Source organism: Myiozetetes cayanensis, unplaced genomic scaffold (assembly GCF_022539395.1).
Source record: "Myiozetetes cayanensis isolate MyiCay16 unplaced genomic scaffold, myiCay2020 scf1, whole genome shotgun sequence".
Classification (NCBI taxonomy): domain Eukaryota; kingdom Metazoa; phylum Chordata; class Aves; order Passeriformes; family Tyrannidae; genus Myiozetetes; species Myiozetetes cayanensis.
Window position 1 is genome coordinate 119,498,660 of NW_026086604.1, and position 20,669 is coordinate 119,519,328.

General features: G+C 38.6%; 1 protein-coding gene across 3 annotated transcripts in view; it reads left to right on the plus strand.

Moving 5' to 3' along the window:
• The window catches only part of RAPGEF5 (Rap guanine nucleotide exchange factor 5), a 216,632-nt gene that overhangs the window by 174,703 nt on the left and 21,260 nt on the right, over nt 1–20,669 (plus strand). For all 3 annotated transcript variants that reach the window (XM_050329335.1, XM_050329328.1, XM_050329339.1), the window contains 9 exons: nt 5,198–5,276; nt 7,248–7,392; nt 8,986–9,083; nt 9,854–9,884; nt 10,819–10,897; nt 13,881–14,030; nt 16,630–16,727; nt 18,501–18,623; nt 19,728–19,906. In XM_050329335.1, the coding sequence (XP_050185292.1) occupies nt 5,198–5,276; nt 7,248–7,392; nt 8,986–9,083; nt 9,854–9,884; nt 10,819–10,897; nt 13,881–14,030; nt 16,630–16,727; nt 18,501–18,623; nt 19,728–19,906 (982 nt within the window). The remainder of the gene's footprint in view (nt 1–5,197; nt 5,277–7,247; nt 7,393–8,985; nt 9,084–9,853; nt 9,885–10,818; nt 10,898–13,880; nt 14,031–16,629; nt 16,728–18,500; nt 18,624–19,727; nt 19,907–20,669) is intronic.

Genomic DNA, 20,669 nt, shown 5'->3' on the forward strand with positions numbered 1-20,669 from the left:
AAAGAATTTTACTTTTAGTCCATTTGACAAAGACATTTCCTTTAAACTGAGTCTCTTTTCACGTTTACATTACAATTTATTCATGTGAGGCTGCTCCACTGATGCCTTTTACCACTGTGGTAGTTTAAGAAAATGCGCATTTTGAGAAGAGGTTGTAGGTGTTGGACATGGCAACACCATGAAGTGTACCACCTGTCCTGATTTGTTAAATGTGTGCCATGGACAACTTCTATTTCCAGATCTGTATTAATTTCTGTCCTAAGCCTTAGTAATTGATACCCTGCCTAGAGAAGTGGGTGAAGAAAGGAGAAAAGAAACTATTGGAAAATAATATTTGGTGTGTAAACCCATGTAGGAAACCCATCCTTTCCTCCTGGCATTTACAATTGCACCATCACCTTGAGTTGGTATTTGTACAGTTGTTTTCTCAGAGAGAAAGGGTGTGATCAGGTTAGAGGGGTAAGTGGGCACCTGAAAAGCAGCAGGGAATCCTCTTGATTTTATTTTTTTTTTAAGTGGATGGGATCATATGATGTGTTGTTCATCCAAATATATTACCATTTAATGCCTCTGGGACCCTAGATCCTCCTTCCCCCCAAATACACCATTGTTGCTATTGACTATCATCACTCCATAAATGCAATACAGTTGCAACTTCTCATGTAGATGTATTGCTGAGTCCTTTAGTTACCAGCTGAAAGCAGATGTTCCCTGGATATTTCACACTCATGAGAACATCCCATATCTATATACCGCTGTTTTCATCCCTCAGCCACCCTGAATGTGTCTTGCAGAAGAATTTGTACATCACAGAAAAGTGGGATGAGCAGTACTAACTGCTCCTGGCAAAGCTGGTGTCCAGATGCTTTATTTCACTTGGGGAAAGAAGAGGACACGCAGCCTGGAAGAAACTGTCTCAGCAGAAGCTGGTGTGAATTGATTATTTAATAACAAACAAGCACAGTGCCTGCTTTTTTATTATTTTTATGCCTGTGGAACTCACACTCAATTGGTGTGGTGAGATTACTGCCTAAGGCTGCCCCCAAAGAACTGCAAGACCAGGAGCCCATTGGACATACATGCTGGTTCTGTTGCATGTCTTAACGAAGCTTTAAAATGCTTGAAATTGTTTTTGAAATGAAATATTCCATAGCTGCAAGTTAACTGCATACTTCGTAATAATTGCTTAGCCAAAATAAAGGAAAATTGTGAGGAACAAGGAAAAGTTAGATTGATGGCTAGAAGAAAAAGATTATATAAAAAAATCATGAAGAAGAGAAATTTAAAAAAAAAAAAGTACTATAGCATCACACGCTTTTGCATGAGGACTTTCCTTCCAGTAGGAAAGGAAACAATTACTGTTCATTTCATTCTCCCTGTTTGCTACAAATCCCAGAAAAACTTTTTCTATGGGAATTATAAGAAAAATGGTCACAAATTTAGGCAGAAACTGGAACACAGTGTAAAATTTAAAAGCAGAGGTATACATTTCACTGCCATTCTGAGTGGCCTTATGGTGGACTGTAAATTATTAATGATTTGTCTGGAATTGCCTTTTTTTTAACTCTTAAATCAACTTTGACTAAACAGAAAAAAGCACAGAAAGACTTTTGTTTATAATTGTCAGCTCAACTTGTGCATTTAGAGCCCTTCCTCACTCAAATTTACTGCTCTTAGTGACCATTAGTAACAGAATGAATAATGTGCTGTGAATAAATCCTCTCATGGTTGCCCTTTCTCTCCATAGATTAAGAACAGAAATTATAATTTGCGGACACATATTAGTGTCCAAAAGTGTCTGACAAGTGTGCAGTTGTTTGTTTTGAGCAAATTATTTTTGAAAGATTAGTACACCCTTAGGTTTTGTGTTCCTGCTATGGTATGAAAAGCCATTGTGGCATGATTTTAAATTACAGGGCATTTAGGAAGAAAATACAGAAGATAGTTACAGTGAACAGTAGGACTTGAGGGAAATACCCACGAGCTAGTGCAGGCATTAAAAAATACGAATATTACCGTAAAGTCTTTAGGTGACGTCTGGTAATAGATATTTAATCTAGCAAAAGCACTTTCATTGCTTACTTGTTAAAGTAATTTAACGGATGAGTGATGCTATTAATGGACCACATGTATAATCCAGACTTTTTTTGTTCAGAACATTCCTTTAGGGTTTAAATTTCTAAACAAGTTTAGAGGCAATTTGAAGAAATTTATCCTATATACAAGCTATGGGAAACATAATTTATGAACTTTTCTTTTTAGCATTTCCTCTGCATTTAGAAGATCAGAGAAACCACTGTGTACACATGTGTGCAACTTCAAGTCAGCTGAGTGATATAGCTTGTTTTGTTAGAAACAAGAAGTTGTGAATGGAAGGATGTATGACTGAGCATGAGAGAGGGAGATGAATAGAGGGCTTAAAAACAATTGTAAATTATCTGAACAAAATGTTAGGCTTCCCTTCACTATTTTTTTGAGAGAATTGCCTTAATATTGTCTGTAGCATAGTTCTTGTGAGAAGTTTAAGAAAAAAAAACCCAAACCTCAAATTATAGCAAAACCAGCCTTTCTTTCCATCACCACACTTAGGGATGCTGGATGAATTCAAGAATTGAAGATAGATATCTGGAAAACAGATAATTAGGTAATAAAAATAAACTGTATAAGTTGTTTTTTGAACACCTGTTAGTATGATTGAGTCATATACTATTTCAAACAATTGCAGAAGTTCATTGGTAAGCATTGCAGTTTTGCTTCAACTAGGACTTAATTTCTTTTCTGAACACATGGCTGTGTATTGCTGAAACTCAGATATCACCTACATAGAGTAGCAAATTAGGGAAATAATCTGCCGTAAATGTCTCTGACTTTGTGAGGATCACTGCTCAGTCACAGGGTTCAAGGAAGAACTAAAATGTAGTTGTTGACTCCAAGCTGAGCTGTTTCCAAATAAATGTTTGTGAAACCTCCAACTTTAATAGTTGCATTGTATCATCCAAAAGACGTGCAACAGAATGAATAGATGACCTTTCAGATAGAGAACAAGCTGTTCACCATGTCTTTTCATTTACTGAGACAAAATACCCTTTTTATGCAAAGATAATAGTTTCCACCATTTTTAACAATGTTGGTGAAATATAAAGAATTTAATTGTTTTGTTTCTGTGTGCAAGGGGGTTTTACTATGTGTCTTTAGTTCAGGACTCTTTCTAGACCAGCTACGTTAAATGCATTGATCTAGATAGATTTATTTTAATTTTTCGAAGTCGGTGGAGTTATTTTGAATCCCATGCTCACAGGGTCGTATGTCATTAGCTATCCATCCCTGTGATATCCACATGATATCTGTCTTTGAATGATGTATGGATGAATTCTTATTGCCATCCTGCATCACAGCTATAGGATCAATAATTTGCTGACAAGGAGATCCAAGGCAGCTGTAATGGAAATTGGTCTAAATTATTGTGAAATTGCAGCCTTAGCATGAAAAGCTGCTGGGATGCCCTTGATTGCATGCTCCTACACAAGCACTAGCTTGGACTGGAAAAGATCACAAACAAATAGTAAATAAATCAGGATACAGAAATCAGGCATCATCCTTGTCTGTCTTATGTGAGGTGTGGTTTGACCCTTAGTGTTTGTGATTGTAAATCCACCAGTTAAATCACAACTGAATATAACTGGTGCTAACTAGTACCAACTAGTTATACTGGTAAAGTGTTTTTGCCCTGCAATATAACTAGAATCACTTCTGTTATTGTTTAGCCTCTGTCCATGTTTCTATTCTTGTATGGAAAAGCAAACCTATTCTCTTGTGTAAAGGAACACAGTGTGTTTGCTGAAATTAAAAGAAATACAGTGAACAGGAGCCCCTCAAAACTTGAAAATCTTACCATTTGGGGAAGAAAAAAATAAAACCAAAAAACCAAACAAAACCATTTTTAATTTGTTGTTAAAAAGACCAATATAACTGTCTGTTTGCAGAAAAGATTTTATTGTGTGAACCAGGTACAGATTCACTCCTACACCATGCATCATATATGAGTAGTTTACTAAAATTGGAAGCAAATTTGTTTCAAAATTGTATAATTTCAGTTGGAAGGGATCTGTGAAAGCATTGGGTCCAACTTGTGCTGGAAGCAGGTCCAGTAAGACCAAGATGCTTGGAGATTTGCACAGGCAAGCCCTGTATATACTGATGTTGGAAATTGTGCAGGTAACCTGTCGCAATGGTTGACCCTCCTCACAGAAGGAAAAGAGGAAATCCCTTGATCTAGACAAATTTCAATTTATTGCCATCTCTGATGGTTGCCCCTTGTCATTTTGAAGCACATCTCCAGGAAAAACTGGCTTGATCTTATCTCCACTCTGCCACTGGGTTGTTGAAGACTACCATGAGATTACCCCTGCACCCTGCCATCCTAGACCAAACCCAGTGCTTTCAGCTTCGTGCTGTGTGCGGTAAAGGCTTGGAAAAATCCTAAAAATAGTGTGACATGGGAATCAGGAATGAGAAAGATATACACTGAGATCCAAACTGGCTGTTCATCCTGACAATCTGAGGTGCTTACAGCTACAGTGTGTAGGGATGGTCTGTTAGCAAGTACCTTTAGACTCAATGATAGAAACCCAGTGAAGAAACAAGCCTTCCAAATGTAATTAAATGAACCTTAGAGTAAACTTGTCAGCACTTACAGTGATGCCCACAAGACTAACCAGCTAAAGATTTGCGCATATTTACTTCATGGTTCTCAACTACTGTGCATAGATGTTGACCACATTACATGGCAATCAGTTTTCTCTCTCCTACTACTAAAAGCTGTTCTTCTGAATTTCCAGAACAAGTTAGTGTATGGAAAGGTTGCTTCATGTGCAGCTCAGCTAACTGGGATGGTGGTGTTTGCGATAAGGACTCTTTCTTACTGATCCCTGAACTGTGACTTATTTGTGCATACCTGTGCCTGTTGGGGCTTTGGGAGCTGAGAATGTGCTTGTTAAATGAAGCGATGGACCTCTGCAGTGGCAACATATTGTTAACTTTTTGAAACTTAGTTTCATATATTCTGTATTCTTTGGACTTTTTTTTTTTTTTTTTTTTTTTTTTTTAGGGTTCCCAATTAAAGTAGCAGGAATAGATACTTTCTTTCTGATCTCACTAATGTATTGTGCCTTGGGCTTTTTTTTGTCTTCCTCTGCAGAAACTCTCCTGGATGACTTCCTGCTCACGTACACAGTCTTCATGACGACCGATGACTTGTGCCAGGCACTTCTGAGGCAATATCCTTTTACTGAATGTTGTAGTCGCAGGGGTCACACACTTTCTCCTAGTTTTAGCTATTTTTGAGCCTTATATCAAAATTGCATGCCTGGTTTTGTTCTTTGCATATTATTGAAATTGAAATAATCCTGCATGATTATTTTGAGGTTGCCTGAAAAATTGGTGAGAAAAGAGAAAAATTGTCAAATATTTACTATGCTATGCTTAGAAAATAGACTACACTTGAGATTTTGGCATCATAGCCCAGGAAATGCATGAACAAACTGGAAAAACTTCAGAAGAGACCAATGGAAATTACCAGTATTCTACAAAAAAGACCTACAAAGAAGATGTGAAAGAATCAGGATTGTTTTACTGAAAAAAGGGAATCTATATATAAATGGGACAGTCTTTCAGGTACTTAAAGAGGAACAGAAGAATCTGTTCCCATATCGGTGCCAGATGGGACAAAAGGCAGTGAGAATAAATTGCTGTAAGACATTTTCATGTTAGATACTAGGAAGTACTTTGGATTTTTTTTTTTGCTTAAGAAAATAAATGGTGGAGTGGAAAATGTGTGAGACAGTAGAATCTTTTGTATTGGAGAGTATTAAGAAGAAGAAATCAGAAAATATATTCCGGTGGTATGCTTGAGCCTCTCTTAAGGTGGGCTAGTTAGGGTGGATTTAGCTGATCTTTCAAAGTCTCTTTTTCTCCAGCCTAGTTTTCGTAAGGTTTATGATACTTGGAATTTGGCTCAAATCTATAGCTTCCCAAAGTTTAGATTATATTGTATTCTTAACTCAAATGGATTGAGGATGAAGAGATTCAAACTGGAAACATTAAATCCAAATTTGGATATGAGTTTCCCTAATTGGCTCGTGCCTGTAACGAGGTATACACACACACACACACACTCACACACGTTTACTTACAAAAACATTTAGAATTTGCATAACTGAGGAATCAATAAACAGAAAATTCCTTCTCTGAAGTCAAATCTACAAAGATAAAGCTGCCTCAGAATAAACCTGTATTGAAGCAGATGCCTAACTCGTAGCAACAATGCAATTTTTGTTTTTGTTTAAAGATAAATAAGCATTTATAACTGTGAAGAGGTAACATTTAAAGTTGGGTTAAAACCTCTCCAAGTTATGTTAATTCTTAGAATACCTACAAAGAAAAAAAGTGAAGAATAAGCATTTTACAATCATTTTTTCATGAGATACAGGATATAAATCTTAACTCATTCTGAGATAAAAGAATTATTTTCATGCATTTCCAATTATTTCCACAAGCTATGGAGCATTGCTTAAATAAACTTCAGGCTATGAAATAAACTTTCTTTGCTTTTATTTTTCCCCCTTCTTTATGTTTTGAGGTGAAAACATCATCTTTTTACCTCTTAATAGAAAGAACAACGAAGGGATAGGGACAATGTACAAGTGGGTATTGTCTGTTGTTTGATGTTTCTGCTTTGTGAATAGAGAACAATGGTAGAAATAGTTGTTCACTCTTTTTTTTATTTTAATAGTGTTATTTCTGCAGATACTGTAGTTTGTGCAGGCAGAAAGAAACTGACTTCTTTTGCCTGAGTTTTTTGTTATTGTTAACGATGCATTGCCCTCCTTCCCACAGACATTCACGTAGCCATGGTGTGCAGGACAAAGGTTCACTCTCAGTTCTGCAGAAAAGATATGACTCAACGTTTTGTAATTCCTTTTGAATTGATTTTACTTTTATAGAATCACCTCTCTAATCTGTAATGAAGAAAAATCATGTTGGCACGGAGGATTATTTGGTATGTCTATTACTGAGAATTTCATTCCAAAAAGTTGATGAAATTCCTAAATCTCCAGACAGGATAAAACATTTAAAACTGAGTAATGTACTGAAAAAAATCTTTCAATGAGATGATTGCAAAGTGTTTGCCATCAGCTAATTTTTAGGTTTATATGACACCTTATTATTCATTCCTTAACCTACTGCACCTATTGTGCTAAGAACCACCAAGGGAAAGAAGATGAGTCTGATGTGTCTTGTAGGAAGCGGAAAGTCTTACATTTGGTATCTCAGTGGACTTCTCTCTACAAAGACTGGTTACATGAAGATGAGCATTTAAAGCAATTTTTAAAGGTATTGAAACACTTTCTGTTGCACTTCAGCACTGTTTAATTACTTGCTATGTCTAAAAAGCCACAGCAGAAAACTCTATAAAACATATTTTTTCATACTTACGTTTTCTCCATGAAATCTATAATATAAAATTATTTGTATGTGTCTTCCTTAAATGTCTTAAAGACAGTCAGTTTGAACAGAAAACCTTTATTATCAATACTTTCAGTGTCAAAAACATTAACGTATGAAACTTATGGAAATCCCATGATCTCTAGAAAATGGGAAAAGTTAGAAAGATAAAAAATAAAACTACAAAGATGTGGAGATTCCTTGGACACACTGTCTCTCAGAACAGGATCTGTGGTTGGTATCCAGAGGATCATGGACTAAGAGTTCTCAGGTCTCTGTAAGAGATGCTACTATGATTGAGGAGTGAAATTGTATTCCACAGTGTTTTGCTGAATGCACATGTAGAGCAGCACAAATTTATGTCTTTTAATAAATAAAATTTTGTCCCTACTTGCTAGCAAAGATCTTCTGATATTTCTGTATGAATTCCAAAAGCTCTTGTAATTCCCTTGTAAATTTGGAAATAGCCCATTGTTGCTGACCAACATCCATCTGGTAGTTGATCTTTTTTTAAAATATATATTTTTTTCCCTGTTAGTTAAAGATGAGAGTATTTTAGGAGACTTTGCAGATCTTCCACTTTTCCTGATGAGACTCTTTATATGCAGATGGCGATCTTCCTAAGGGCCATGGAGGTGTGACTGTGCACTGTCACACAATTTCTCTTCTTGAAGCTTCTGTGCAATATTAAACAGCAGTAACGTTAACAATGGTTTCAGTTATACATGCAAAAACAACGTATAAGATTGTAGCCTAAAATCATTCATGCAGAAACCTGTGAATGTAGGAGTGTTAATTGGGCCATAGCAAACCTGATGACTCAGCTCATACATATTCCTCATTTTCTTAGAAGGGAAAGAGAAGGATCTGTGTGCAAATTCTGAAAAAGTGTAGAGAAAATACTTCCTACAATTTCAATCATGACAATACCTTCCCCCAAAATTAGAAGTTAGGTTTATTTATCTATTAGTTTATAACTAACAGATTTCTGGGAGTTTGTGGAAGACATCAACTCAGTTTAAAATGTATGCAAATGTGAGGAAAGGTGATGTAGAACATTTGCTGTTTTAAAATTCTTAATTCAAGGAACCTGTTTGTTATCAATTTGGGTAAGTGAAGATGGTGTGGTGTGTTGTGTTGCTTCAGAATATGTTCTTCTGACCTAACCCAGATTTTGTATAACAGCCACAAATGGTGTTTTAAATTTTCCCATTTGTAGAGAAAAGAGGATAAACATTTTGGACTCTCACTTGGTGACAGTACTAAGAGTGTTTCTACAAAGACAAGCTGAATATTCGCTAGTTGGAAGTTTAAACAGGAATGTTCTCTCCTTATGGGTTTTGCATAAATGTAATGATGAAAGTTATTTTAGTAGGCTAGTGCCTGAATTGATTTAGATTGCTGATGTGATGCCTTAGATTTATGTTTGAATTGTCAGACATTTGCACAATCTTTTTTGTTTCATTTTGTTTTATTTTGTAGACAATATACAGAAATGTGTTAGATGATGTGTATGAATATCCCATTCTTGAGAAGGACCTGAAAGAATTTCAGAAGATACTTGGGATGCATCGCCGTCAGTAAGTATTGATTATATTTGTGATCAAGTCTCCTTTTATTTAGACTGTAATTTATTTTTGTCACCATCTTGCTGTAATTCAGTCAAGTGATGAGTGATACAAGTAACATATTCATTTTTACAAATCATCTCTTTTTTAAACTAAAGCTAGATTATTCCGTTTTCTCTGATGTTTGTTGGGCTTCACTTTCATCAATTTTATTTGGGCTTACTCTCAAGAAAAGCAAATCTTTGTGGAGAAGCTGGCAAAAATTCCCTCAGAAGCTACAGTCTGTGGCTTCAGATGGTACCTTCATTCTCATTCTCTCTGCAGTCGGCAGTACTGCAAGCTAATATCTTGGAATAGTCATCTCAGGGTTATTATTTTACTAATAATTATGGTATTTATAAAAGATATTTCTGTGCTAGGTTTTTACGACAAAGGAGTTTGTTTCCATAGTTTGGCCGTGGAAGTGGAGGGAGCTGTGTCCTTGAGGGTGACCCTGACCGCTTACTTTGGGGGCCTGAGCTGTGTTTGTCTCCTCCAACACTCATGGGCTGACAGCACTGCTTTTCACTACATCAGTTGTGCAAGTCAAAAAAACCTTTCTGGCTGAGCCAGGTGCCTTTAATATATCCTGAAGGAAGTCTGCAGCCTTTCTGCAGTGACCATTTAGTGTTAAAAACTTTCTGATGTTGTAAACTTTGTAGTAAACTTTGTAAAATAGCTAAAACTTCCTTTTCCTAAGCTTTGGCTGGAAAGAATAATTTGGATTTTCCTTTTTGTTTCAGCACTGTAGATGAGTATTCACCTCATCGAAAGGTAATGCCAACCTAATTGTTACTGATTGCTAGATAACTTACCATATCACTTTCTTCCCCTTTGCCCACTTCCCTCTCTTTTCTTGGCTTCTTAACTGAAAGTGACTGGTGGCCAAAAACATGACAGGGCACATCAGTGAGGTTAGACCTGCAATGCTGCTTAAGGAACTTTTCTCCTGTCAGTGCCTCCTGTACATCAGCTGTGTGAGCTAACCTGCAGTGGCTGTGACAATATTAGCATCTTAAAGAGATGCTTTGAGATGTCTAAATTCAGGAGAGGCCCAGGAGTGTAAGCTGGAGAGATGTGGCAACCTGGGCAAACCAGTCTGAGCTCAGGCACTGTCACATATCCATTGACATGGATGTCAAGTAAACAGAGCAAAGGGCAGATTTGTTGTGACAGGGACAGAGAAAAAGAGAGGAACATGAATCTGTCCATTTAACTGAAGGAAGAAGATGGAGCCAGAGTAGGTGTACACACTTCTCAGAGGTGAATTGCTGTACTCATCAATTTTACCGCACTGAGGCTGAAGTGTGTAATAAGCTTAAAATGTTACTGCAAAAATGTGGAAGGCAGAACACGAGATTGTAGTGATATTTCTAAGTAGGCTGGTTGGTACATGAGAAACATATATAAGAATAAGTGTATAAGAAACAGGCTTTGAACGTGACTACAGAAAATCTTGAATCGTGTTGGCTGCTTAGCCTTAGCACATCCTGCTTCCTGCAAAATCTCCACCTTGGTCATTATTTAGTAAGGCAACTCCCAATTTACTGGTCCAAGAAAGGGTGGGTAGATTTCCTATACAGGAACCTTTTGGCCAGACATATGGGTTGAATGCTGTGATCTGTGAATTACTGCTTTGTAAAGGCCAAGGATGCAAAAAGTCACTGTTGTGTTTTTTTTTCTTTCTTTCTTTCCCACTCCCTCACAGAATAAAACCTTTTTCCACCAGTTCAGTGTAAAGGAGAACTGGCTGCAGCACAGAGGAACCGTGAACGAAACAGAAGAGAGTGAGTATAAATGAAAAAGTGGAGGAAAAACTCAAAAACTTTGAAATTGTTTCTCAAGGGCCTCAATGTAAATATTTTTAAACTGACATACAGCTTTTCTGCTGGACCTTAGGGACACAAAAGAAGAAATATTATGGCTGTGTAAGTTTAACTTCCTGCCTTCTGCTTTGCAGTGTTTCAACAGTGCCGTGGTATCTCTAAGGGGGCTTTGCTCAGTCTGATTCCTCCAACTCCCCTGTTCCAGAGCTGTGTGCCTCCCAGGCTTGCTGGCAGCCCGTCCAGGCTGCCATTATTTCTGCTCCATTTCATGCTCTTGGTCCCTTGACCTATATCGTGGTTGTGAAAGGTGAATGTATAAGCCTGTCACATGTAATGGGCCAGGACTGGCCTACTAACTCTGGGAACATGCCTTAGTTCCTTCTCTCCTTGAAAACATCTCCACTTGGAGTGCAAGGTGCCACTTCACTTTAATGTCAGCCATTTCCCTTCATCACTACTAATACTATAACACAGTGAGGCTGTCACCCTCCTGTAATGCCTGTGTGAGGAAGGAGGCAGAGAGGAGAACACTGTGTACATGAGCAGGGAACAAGCAGAAGGACCTCCTACCTGGCAGTCTCACCCTTTGACAGTTTATCTTTGTTTCTTACTAGGAACAAAACTCCGGAAGTTCACTTGAAGTCAGTATATTTTTAGTGCTCATTTGTGACAGAATAAAAACTGAGCTCCTTCAATGCCAATTCTTCCTGTACAGTGCGTGCTGCTGATATACAATTCTCTTTTTGCCTTGATAACTTAAACCTCAAAACCCCCTATATCTGTTTCAGATATAGGGGGTTTTGAGGTTTATGTTATCAAGGCTGCTTCTAAAAATGTTATTTCTGGATGAGAACCCCCACAGTCATTCTTCTTAAGCTGGACACAGCTTTGGGGTGATTGGGAAGGAGAGTGTACTGGCTCCAGAGAGGGGACAGACCACATGACTGTGGGGACAAGAAAGGCAGGGCCCAACAAAGCCAGTTGTGACTGGTTAAATTGCTTTTGTCACAGTCCTTGAGTTCATGAGCCATGGACTATGATGGGAGTGAAGGAATGAAATAGGAAACATGAAGTTGGAGAAGGGAGAGACAGATGCTGAGGTTGGATGTCCAGGCCTGTGTGGTGGAGTGCTGTCTCACTGATGGGGCTTGTGGAGGATGGGTCTGTCCAAGCTGCACCATGCCACTTGACCAGAGGCATTTTATCCCCTAATGAAATCATTACCAGGGGGGCTTGCAGTCCATCGCCTCTTCCTCCCACTCGCATTCCCTCCTTCTCACAGGGGAGCAGCATAGGCTTCTGAAAAAGATGGCATGGTCCATCCCAATAGATACCACAGATAGGACTTTGGAAAGGTGTGAGGGTGGTTGTGCTCGAGGACCTGACCTGTGCATTGATTTAGTTCAATGTTAAAGAAAGGATAGATCAATAGACCTTTTATAAATTAACATTGCTGTCATTGTCCCTCTGCAAATCAAAAAAGAGAAGAACATTTTCAAACAAATTCACTGTAAGCAAGTTGTGTCTCTCTCTGCATAGGAGTTCAAATATTCCTGTCAGATTTTTTAGAATTTATTTTTCTACCTAGTAATTTAAAGTGCAATTTGATGTCTCTGTCTAGATGAGTTGTATCCACTCAGAAGAGAGATTCTGCTGTAGGATGAGCATCCAATTTACTGTCTGTCGTCAGAGACAGGCTAAAAGAGAATTATAAAATCGAATGACTTTTCTTCCCCAAGGCTCAGTGTTAAGTTCCTCCTTCATTCTCATCTTCATTTTTGTTTTACTACAACAGAAAAAAAGAAGATTTTTGGGGATAGAGTTCTTAAGTGCTTCTGGCATGGCTTCTGTTAATGAAAGTACCCTGAAGCCATGAAGATTTGTAGGACAAGCAAAGAGCTATTGCTGCATAGATCTGTTAATAAAAATAATTTTAAAAAATGCAGCATTTCTGGAGAAGAAAAGTTTTATCCTATACTGGCATGGTAGCAGACTGTCTGCAATAAGAACTGCTAGAGTAGAAGGAAACTGAAAGTTTAATTAAGCACTGAAGTGAGTATGAAACCAAGATCTGTGATGATTCTGATTAGTAGATGTTGTAATTTTTGAAATATTTATGCAAGTCTGCAGCTCTGTTTCTTCCTCTTTAAGTATGGTAGCTGAATTTCAAAGAACTAGCTACAGCAAATTTGGCAAGATGTGTAAACCTAAAATTCTGGCAAGATAGAGAGTGCTTTCCTTTTGCAGCAGAAAAAAACATCAGCTGAGCTGATCACCATGTTACTGCTGGGAATCTCCCTCTCAGAGCCAAACCAACTCATGGACCTCAGTGGAAGTGATGAGCCCAGAGATTTTCTCCAAACCAATCTCTTCTATGTGTGCTGCTAGTGATTCAGGAAAAGAATTATCAGAATTAATTGCATTGCTGTTTGAGCAGCCTCTGCTGCTGCTAAAGTACTCCAGCAATGCCAGTAGTTTAGATGTGTAGACAGATAAGCTATCGGGAGTGGTTGAGTACTGGGGAGCGCTGTTCTTGCTAAGCCTCCTATTCCAGGTGGAAGTGGGGGTCCAAAATCATTTCTGCAGCAGATATGAAATGTACTGAAAGGACACTGATTTATCTGAACTGAAAAGGAAGGGAGAAAAGATGGTGACAGCTGGGTTTGCAAAGAAGGTAGTCAGTGGTAGAGGTTGTCTGTGACAAATCCTCACAGTGAGAGGTCTTCAATAGATATTGCTGTGGGAGTCTAGGTTTCCATTTGTTTGCCTCTCTCATTTCCCAGGGAGAGGAGGTGGGAAGGGGAAAAATGGTGATGTTTATGCTTGGTTTCATGTCCCTGTGTGTCAGGGTGCAGCAACTGTCCTTCCTGCAGCTGCAGCAGCCACACAGCTGATGCATTGCCGTGGTCGGGTCTGCTGAGCATGTCTTTCTTCCTTTGTGCAGTTTTCTGCCGTGTGTATATAACAGAGCACTCCTATGTCAGTGTGAAAGCTCAAGTATCCACTTCAGCTCAGGAGATACTGAAGATCGTGGCAGAAAAGATCCAGTACCCGGAGGAGGAGTTGGCACTGGTGACTGTCGCGTTCTCTGGTGGTAAATAACTTCCTCTGATTAATTACTTTTTAGTGCATCACATAAGGAAGAGCTCATATTTTCTGATGTGAGGATGCAGCTGTTTCTGTATGGGCCCACAGCTGGATGACCATGAGGAACAATGAGGAACTCCTTCCCAGAGAGTTGTTTCCATGGCAACAGCTCATTCTTGGGTACCGTGGGATACGCATCTGCTGGCTGGGAAAGGGAGTGTAAAGAACTCTGTCTCTAGCAGTATTGCAAGGTTTTATATTTTCCCCACAGATGAATCTCCTACTTTGGACTTTAAATTAATTTTGAAGGCAATGATCATGGTTTGCTTTAAAAATATGGAAGGGAATAGCAAATAGTCTATGCCTGTCTGTTTCCTCATTTACAGCATGAGTAACAAATATTATCCAGCAGAAAGGAGGAAGACATAGATTTTCATAGTTGAGATGCTGAGAGCAATCTCAGTAATATTTTGTAAGCAGTCTTGCTTACAACTGACATCTTTTGCCTGTTGTTTTAGTGTTTGTTGAACAAAAGGGCTTATTGTCTTTTTTAAGGAAGACTAGACTGATCATGAGCTGATACTAGGGACCAGACAAACCCCCAAGATTTTCTTTGGTGTTTGGCAGGTCTCAGTCTCATTGGTCATATTGTCTTGCTCATTGTGGTGTCTTTCAGAAGCAGTTTAAGTAGGTACATAGAAATGTGAAGCTGTATCTATAAAAAGGAGTAAGAGTGTAGAATATCCTGGCCATAATCTCAGCTAACATTAGCTGATGTTGATCCCCTGAGACAAAAGATGCATCTTTACAATTATAGCACTCATTGCTATTTCTTTATCAGTCTAGTTAATTGAAATACACTCAAATGCTGTCTTGTCCTGTTTATTTATTCAAGTCAGAAGTGGAAGGTCACATTTTTCTCCCCCATGCTGAGCTCAATTGAGTAACTGTATTTTTGAGGGCACTGGAGTGGGTGGCAGGGAGCTGGTGCCCTGCTCTGGCTATTGAAAGCCTTGGTATGGAGCAGCCATACAGGAGCATTACACATAGGTGTCCTGGCCAGCCAGGCTACATTATGTCCAGGCATATTCTTTTTACCCTCATGTGTGCCCAGACTTGCCTCCAGTGCATTTCACAGCACTGCAAAATCACTGTGCTGCTGTTGTTTTTCAGGTCTTGCTCTCCTGTTCAAGAGCAGGGCAAGTTTTGCTCTGATAGTGATAAATCTGGTGCTAACTGCTTGCTTAGCTAAAGAAAACCAACAATTCATAAATAATGAAACACACTATTATCTTTAGACCACATTGGTTCCCAGAAAACAGTAATTAGAATGAAGGTACAGTTGGACTGTCATTTGTACATGACCATTGTAACCCCTAAAATGTTATTTAGTCACGTTGCCTGAATTAATTTGAAATGCAACAATTTCAGTCTCTTTCTTCTGTGACTCTTGTGCTGTGAGTAATAAACACCAACCTGCCACACTATTTTTTTTTTTGCTTTGTTTTTTTGCTATCTGCATGACTCAGAACTCTTGTCTTCTGTTCACTTGGAGGGCAGCAGTATGAGCATTGGAAAACTGGTTTTTTTTGTACTCCAATTATGAATGAGCAAGCCTCTTATTCAAAAATTACCTTGAAAAATATAATGGTAACTCAGCATCAATGTATCTGTTTATCAATGTGAGCATGGATAAGAGGGCAAACTATTTGAAATTATGGTTGGTGCTCAGGCTCGTCCTACTCCTACTGCTCCCTTATGGGCAATGGAAAGTCCAAGGTAGCTGTCAGCATGTTTGTGGTGTTGGCAGGTCTACCATGTGTCAGGCCTCCAGAGGATTACTTGGAGCCCTGAGGAAGTGACAGTTTTCCTGGGGCAGTTTTTAAGCAGTGTTTTGGGTTTTGCTTTATTTTCCCCCATATCTTTCTCCAGTGCACCCAAGATTGCCCAGAGCTAAACCAGTACTCTGAAGTGGAGAAGAAAGAGTTGTTTCTCTTGTGCTATCAGTTTGGTGTGTCCTGCTCTTTTACTTAGATGTTTCCCACATTAATTATTCTGGGTCTAGAAGAATTTCTGTAAATACTGAGCTATGAAGGACTCCTCAGCTCTGCTCCATGGGGTGAATTTCATGGTGTTGGTGTCCTTTAAAATTCTTTTCCTGTTGATGAGCTGTGGCTACTGCTGACATCTTCACCCCTGGTTTTGTCTGTCAGTGACATGCAATAGCTCAGTCTCTGGAGGCTGAGACACTCTGCTCTAACAAAAATTACTACATTTACAGTAGATACACTGTGTTGCAATGAAATGTTCTATAGGCACAGGAGGTTGGACTAGATGATTTAAGGGTTTATTTCTATTCTATCCTATGTGAAGTGCAGGTTGAAAGCAGAAGCAGGAAGTTTTTGTGCTCTAGTCTGTCAGAGACATCTTGCCTTTATTGTGATTGAACAGCGGGGAGGTGATGGGTCCCACTGGGACTGAATTTGATGCTGTTACCTTCTAAGAAATTGATGTGGTTTTACAAATACAAATAATTGTACGTTTTTTATCACATGTAGCTCTTACTCCTGTTCTGAAACTTTTATGTTTTGTTTGCTGTTTTACAGAAAAACAAGAACTACAACCAAATGACTTGGCTATCTCAAAATCTTTGGAGTCATCCAGTCGTATGTTTGTCTACCGAAAAGATCTAACTGATTCTTTGGTAAGGATCAGTGTTGTATACTTCCCATTTTTTATTTGTCTGACTCCAAATTATGAACTCAATATTCCTCTCAGAGGGCTTTTTCAATGCAGAATTTATTTCTTGCTTCCTTAGTAAAGCTTACTGAGCTGTTCTACACCTAAAAAAAACCGTCTGTCATTAACAGCAGTTATTTGACTGAACAGTAATGGAATTTGCTCATCAGTTTCAAATAGACCAAAGCTTCTGTACAGCTTAAGTCTTTCAATCTACATCAGCCTGGAAAAGCTGACGTGTGTTTGTACAGAAATGGATGGGATGAGGATTATTCAGGGCTCTTGTGACTTTTCCTCTCCACCCCGTCTTGTGCCTCTGTAACACTTAAAGTGGCTGGTACACAAAGTGGTGGTCAAAGTCCATGGAATTACATGTAGAAATGGATGCTGTATGAGTTCCACCAAAATTACTGGGCATCAGTGTGACCCCAGTGTTGTGGCAGCCAAGTGGTCAGTCTGTTGCTGGCATATATCGCTGGTGATATGTCCTCTTTCCTTCCTTCTGTCTGTCTGTCTGTCCATCCTCTCACTGGGGCTGGGGAGGGAGTGGGTGGAGAGGAAGCAAGTCTCTTTCTCCTTCCCTCTCTCTTCAGAAAAAGGGATCACAAACTTTCCCCGCTATGATTTCCCAAAACCCTAGTGAGGCAGGCACAGTCAGGCACTGAGAGAACTGCTCTTTCAATAGCTTTCTGCTAATTATGCAGACGTTTCAAGGAAAGAGCAGGAACTGTATCACAACTGACTGTTTCGTGTTGTCAGTAGCTCTAGGATCTGTGCATTCATCCTCAGGATGAGAAATGTCTATTTACATTTTGTTGGATCAATGTGCCCCAAAGAGCTGACATTCCACTATCATTGTAATCTGTCATCCCCATTATCACCAGCGTTCAAGCCACTTCGGAAAATGTGAATATTAAGGGAACGTTTCCAGTGCAGACAGGTGACAGCCAACCTAGTTTCATTAGCTACTTAATACAAATTGCAAAACTTGCTGTAACTGTCAGAAATATAGCACCAAAGTAATGGCTTCGCCGATAAGAATAATCTTTCATGTTGGCAGATGGTTCATGCGCCAAGTTTCGGCCTGATGAGGTTAAAAAATCCAAGAGAAGTGCAAAACTTTGAAAACCCAAGCTAATATTGGAAATGTCAAATAACCCTCAACACCAGTAGTACCACTGCTCTCCACATTAATATGCTAAGTAACTTCTATGAATCAGGACATACAGTGTTTTTATTCTTTGTTGATTATATTTGGGATAGATTAATCATAAAAAGTATAGGATTTATGTTATTTGTAAAGGTGGAATGGAGCACAAGTTGTGTGTATTTATTCTAAATCCGATGTGTTTGCAGAATGATTCTGTTACCTTATAATTCAAAAATTTCCTTGTGTCTCAATTCAGATTTTTTTTTCTGATGTTTTCAGGGATTTTATTTTCATTATACTGTCTGCTTGGTCAGTGTTTTATATTCAAGGTTTAGAGAAGAGAGAGAAGGAGAAGGCCTTCCTCTCCAACAGCAAACCATTGATCCTATTGACCCGTTTCCCATTTCAAGCTATTTATTAAACAGGTTGTAGCTCCTTGATTTTGATTAGTGGAAAAAAAAGCCCCTTGGAGTGTACTTAGAGAAGATGACTTATTCAGCTCTGTTTGGTACCTTAGTCCAATAGCAATTTCATTGCAGAACTTTTGGCATTTCCTGAGGATTTTTTTGCTCTTGGCTATTTATTCAGAATCCGTTTGCTGAAAATGAGGAATTGCAGCAAAGGTCCGTGAGGATTTTGGGAATCAACACCTGGGATCTTGCCTTAGAACTGACAAATTTTGACTGGAACCTCTTCAATGCAATTCATGAGGTAAGAAGCACCTCATCCACTTCCAGGTGTCATAACAACATGATTGATTTGGCAGCTCTCAGTAGTGGTGGGTGATCCAAGAGATGTGTTGCAATCCTTAATACTGAAAAAAATTGTCAAAGGTTTTTAACTTCCTTGTGTTGGGGCATCTCATATGTTCACTGGTGGATTTTACTGGATTTGCCTCAAGAGAGTAAAAGACCGTGGTTATTCTTAAAAAAAACATCTGTCTGAATATGTTGTGTATGCAAAATGTCTCATGCACTTCATAGTGTTTCAGTACATACAGGACTCCACAGATAGTTGTCTTAGATACCACTTTATCCACAAAAGAATTGACAGTTTCAGCATTTTAAATGGTCACGTTACTGCTCTTGTTAGGCTTCAGTGAGATGAAAAATACTGGGCAGGCTTTACTAAAGAGATAATGGCCCACTTCAGGGCCCATTGGGTTGTTTCAGTGACTTTGATAGGTTTTGGTGTGAGCTGCTCAGTAAAATACAGAGTTAACAGTAGAAAATGTCACTTGAAATTATCATTCACTGAAAAGTATGTAGGCTTTGTGACAAAATGAATGGGAAATTCCATTGGTTCTCATCAAATGCTTTCCTTGATCTTTCATTTCAGATTCTTTTATTTAGGTTAGACACTTTAAATTTGGAGCAGGCCAAATTTGGGGTTTTTTTGCACAGAAATGAAGAAGCCCACCTTTGTTGATGAAAAATTGGCTAATTTAGAAAAAAGTTTGAATGGAAATTTTTCAGACTCTGCAATGGTCTAATATGGATTCTTTTTCATACTGTAACAGGATGAAATATAGAAAAAGATTGTTTATATCTTATACCTGGCTGTACCAGAGGTGGAACTGCAAGAAATCTTACAAGAAAAGTGTATCTTGCAGGACTTCCAGTCCACCTGCCTTCTGTAATAAGTCTCCTGACTTTGCTAAGACAAACCTTAATCATTTGTGATTGGCTCATGGATAATGAAAAAATAGTCATTTGTGACCAGATCTTGTTTCAAAAACACACTTCTAAATAATTTATAGTTCATTTACATTTAAATTGTTTTTACAACCCTAATAATGCTGTCAATATCTTCCAGCAAGAGCTGATATACTTCACGTTCAGCAGACAGGGCAACGCTGAAAACACCGAGAATCTCAGTCTTCTGCTTCAAAGATGCAACGAGGTCCAGCTTTGGGTTGCCACCGAGATACTCCTCTGTAGCCAGCTCTGCAAACGTGTCCAGCTAGTCAAAAAGTTCATCAAGATTGCTGCCCAGTAAGTGACTAAAGTTGCAACAAAAATCCTTGAATTCACATGCTTTATTTAAGGAGGAGTAGGTGCAAAAGCAATGAAAGAAAACTAATTTGTCATCCTGTGTTTTCTTAGTGTAGTAAGCATACCTAGATAAAACAGTCCCTAAAATAACAACAGCAATCACTGGCCAAAACTAGACATGGCAGAGTATATGCTGCTCAAAGCTTTCCCTGCAGTTTAGCTGCTGTATCTGCAGTGTCAGCTGCAACATCCCTGGGGGTGCAGAGAGAGCTCCTTTCTTAGCCGAGGTAACCTGAGGACCATTTGGCAGAACTATTTGAGCAGCAAAACAGTCATTTACCAAAAACTACCCAGAAATCAAAAAACTGTTGTCAACCTGAAAGCCCTACCTCTAGAGAAGAATTTAACTGCAATAAGCTGTTGCCTCTTCTAATCTTCTCTGGAATACTTTATATATAGGAGGAGTGGGTTTCTTTATTTATTAGATTTGACAGTCTATTCTTCCACTGTTATGGAATAGTACTATACCTCGCAAAAGAATACAAATATATACTATTCTCAGAGAGTTCTTTTCTCTGTAATCACTCTGTCTTAGTAACCAAGGAAATGGAGCAATTAAACTATGTGCAACCATCCTCCTCACCTCTCTCTCCACTTGCTGGTCTTCTACAATATTTGAGTATGTGTGTTCATGGAAAATGTATAATTTGTTCCCTTCATCGACTGGTTTGATTTAATTTGCAAGGCACTTACATACAAAGGA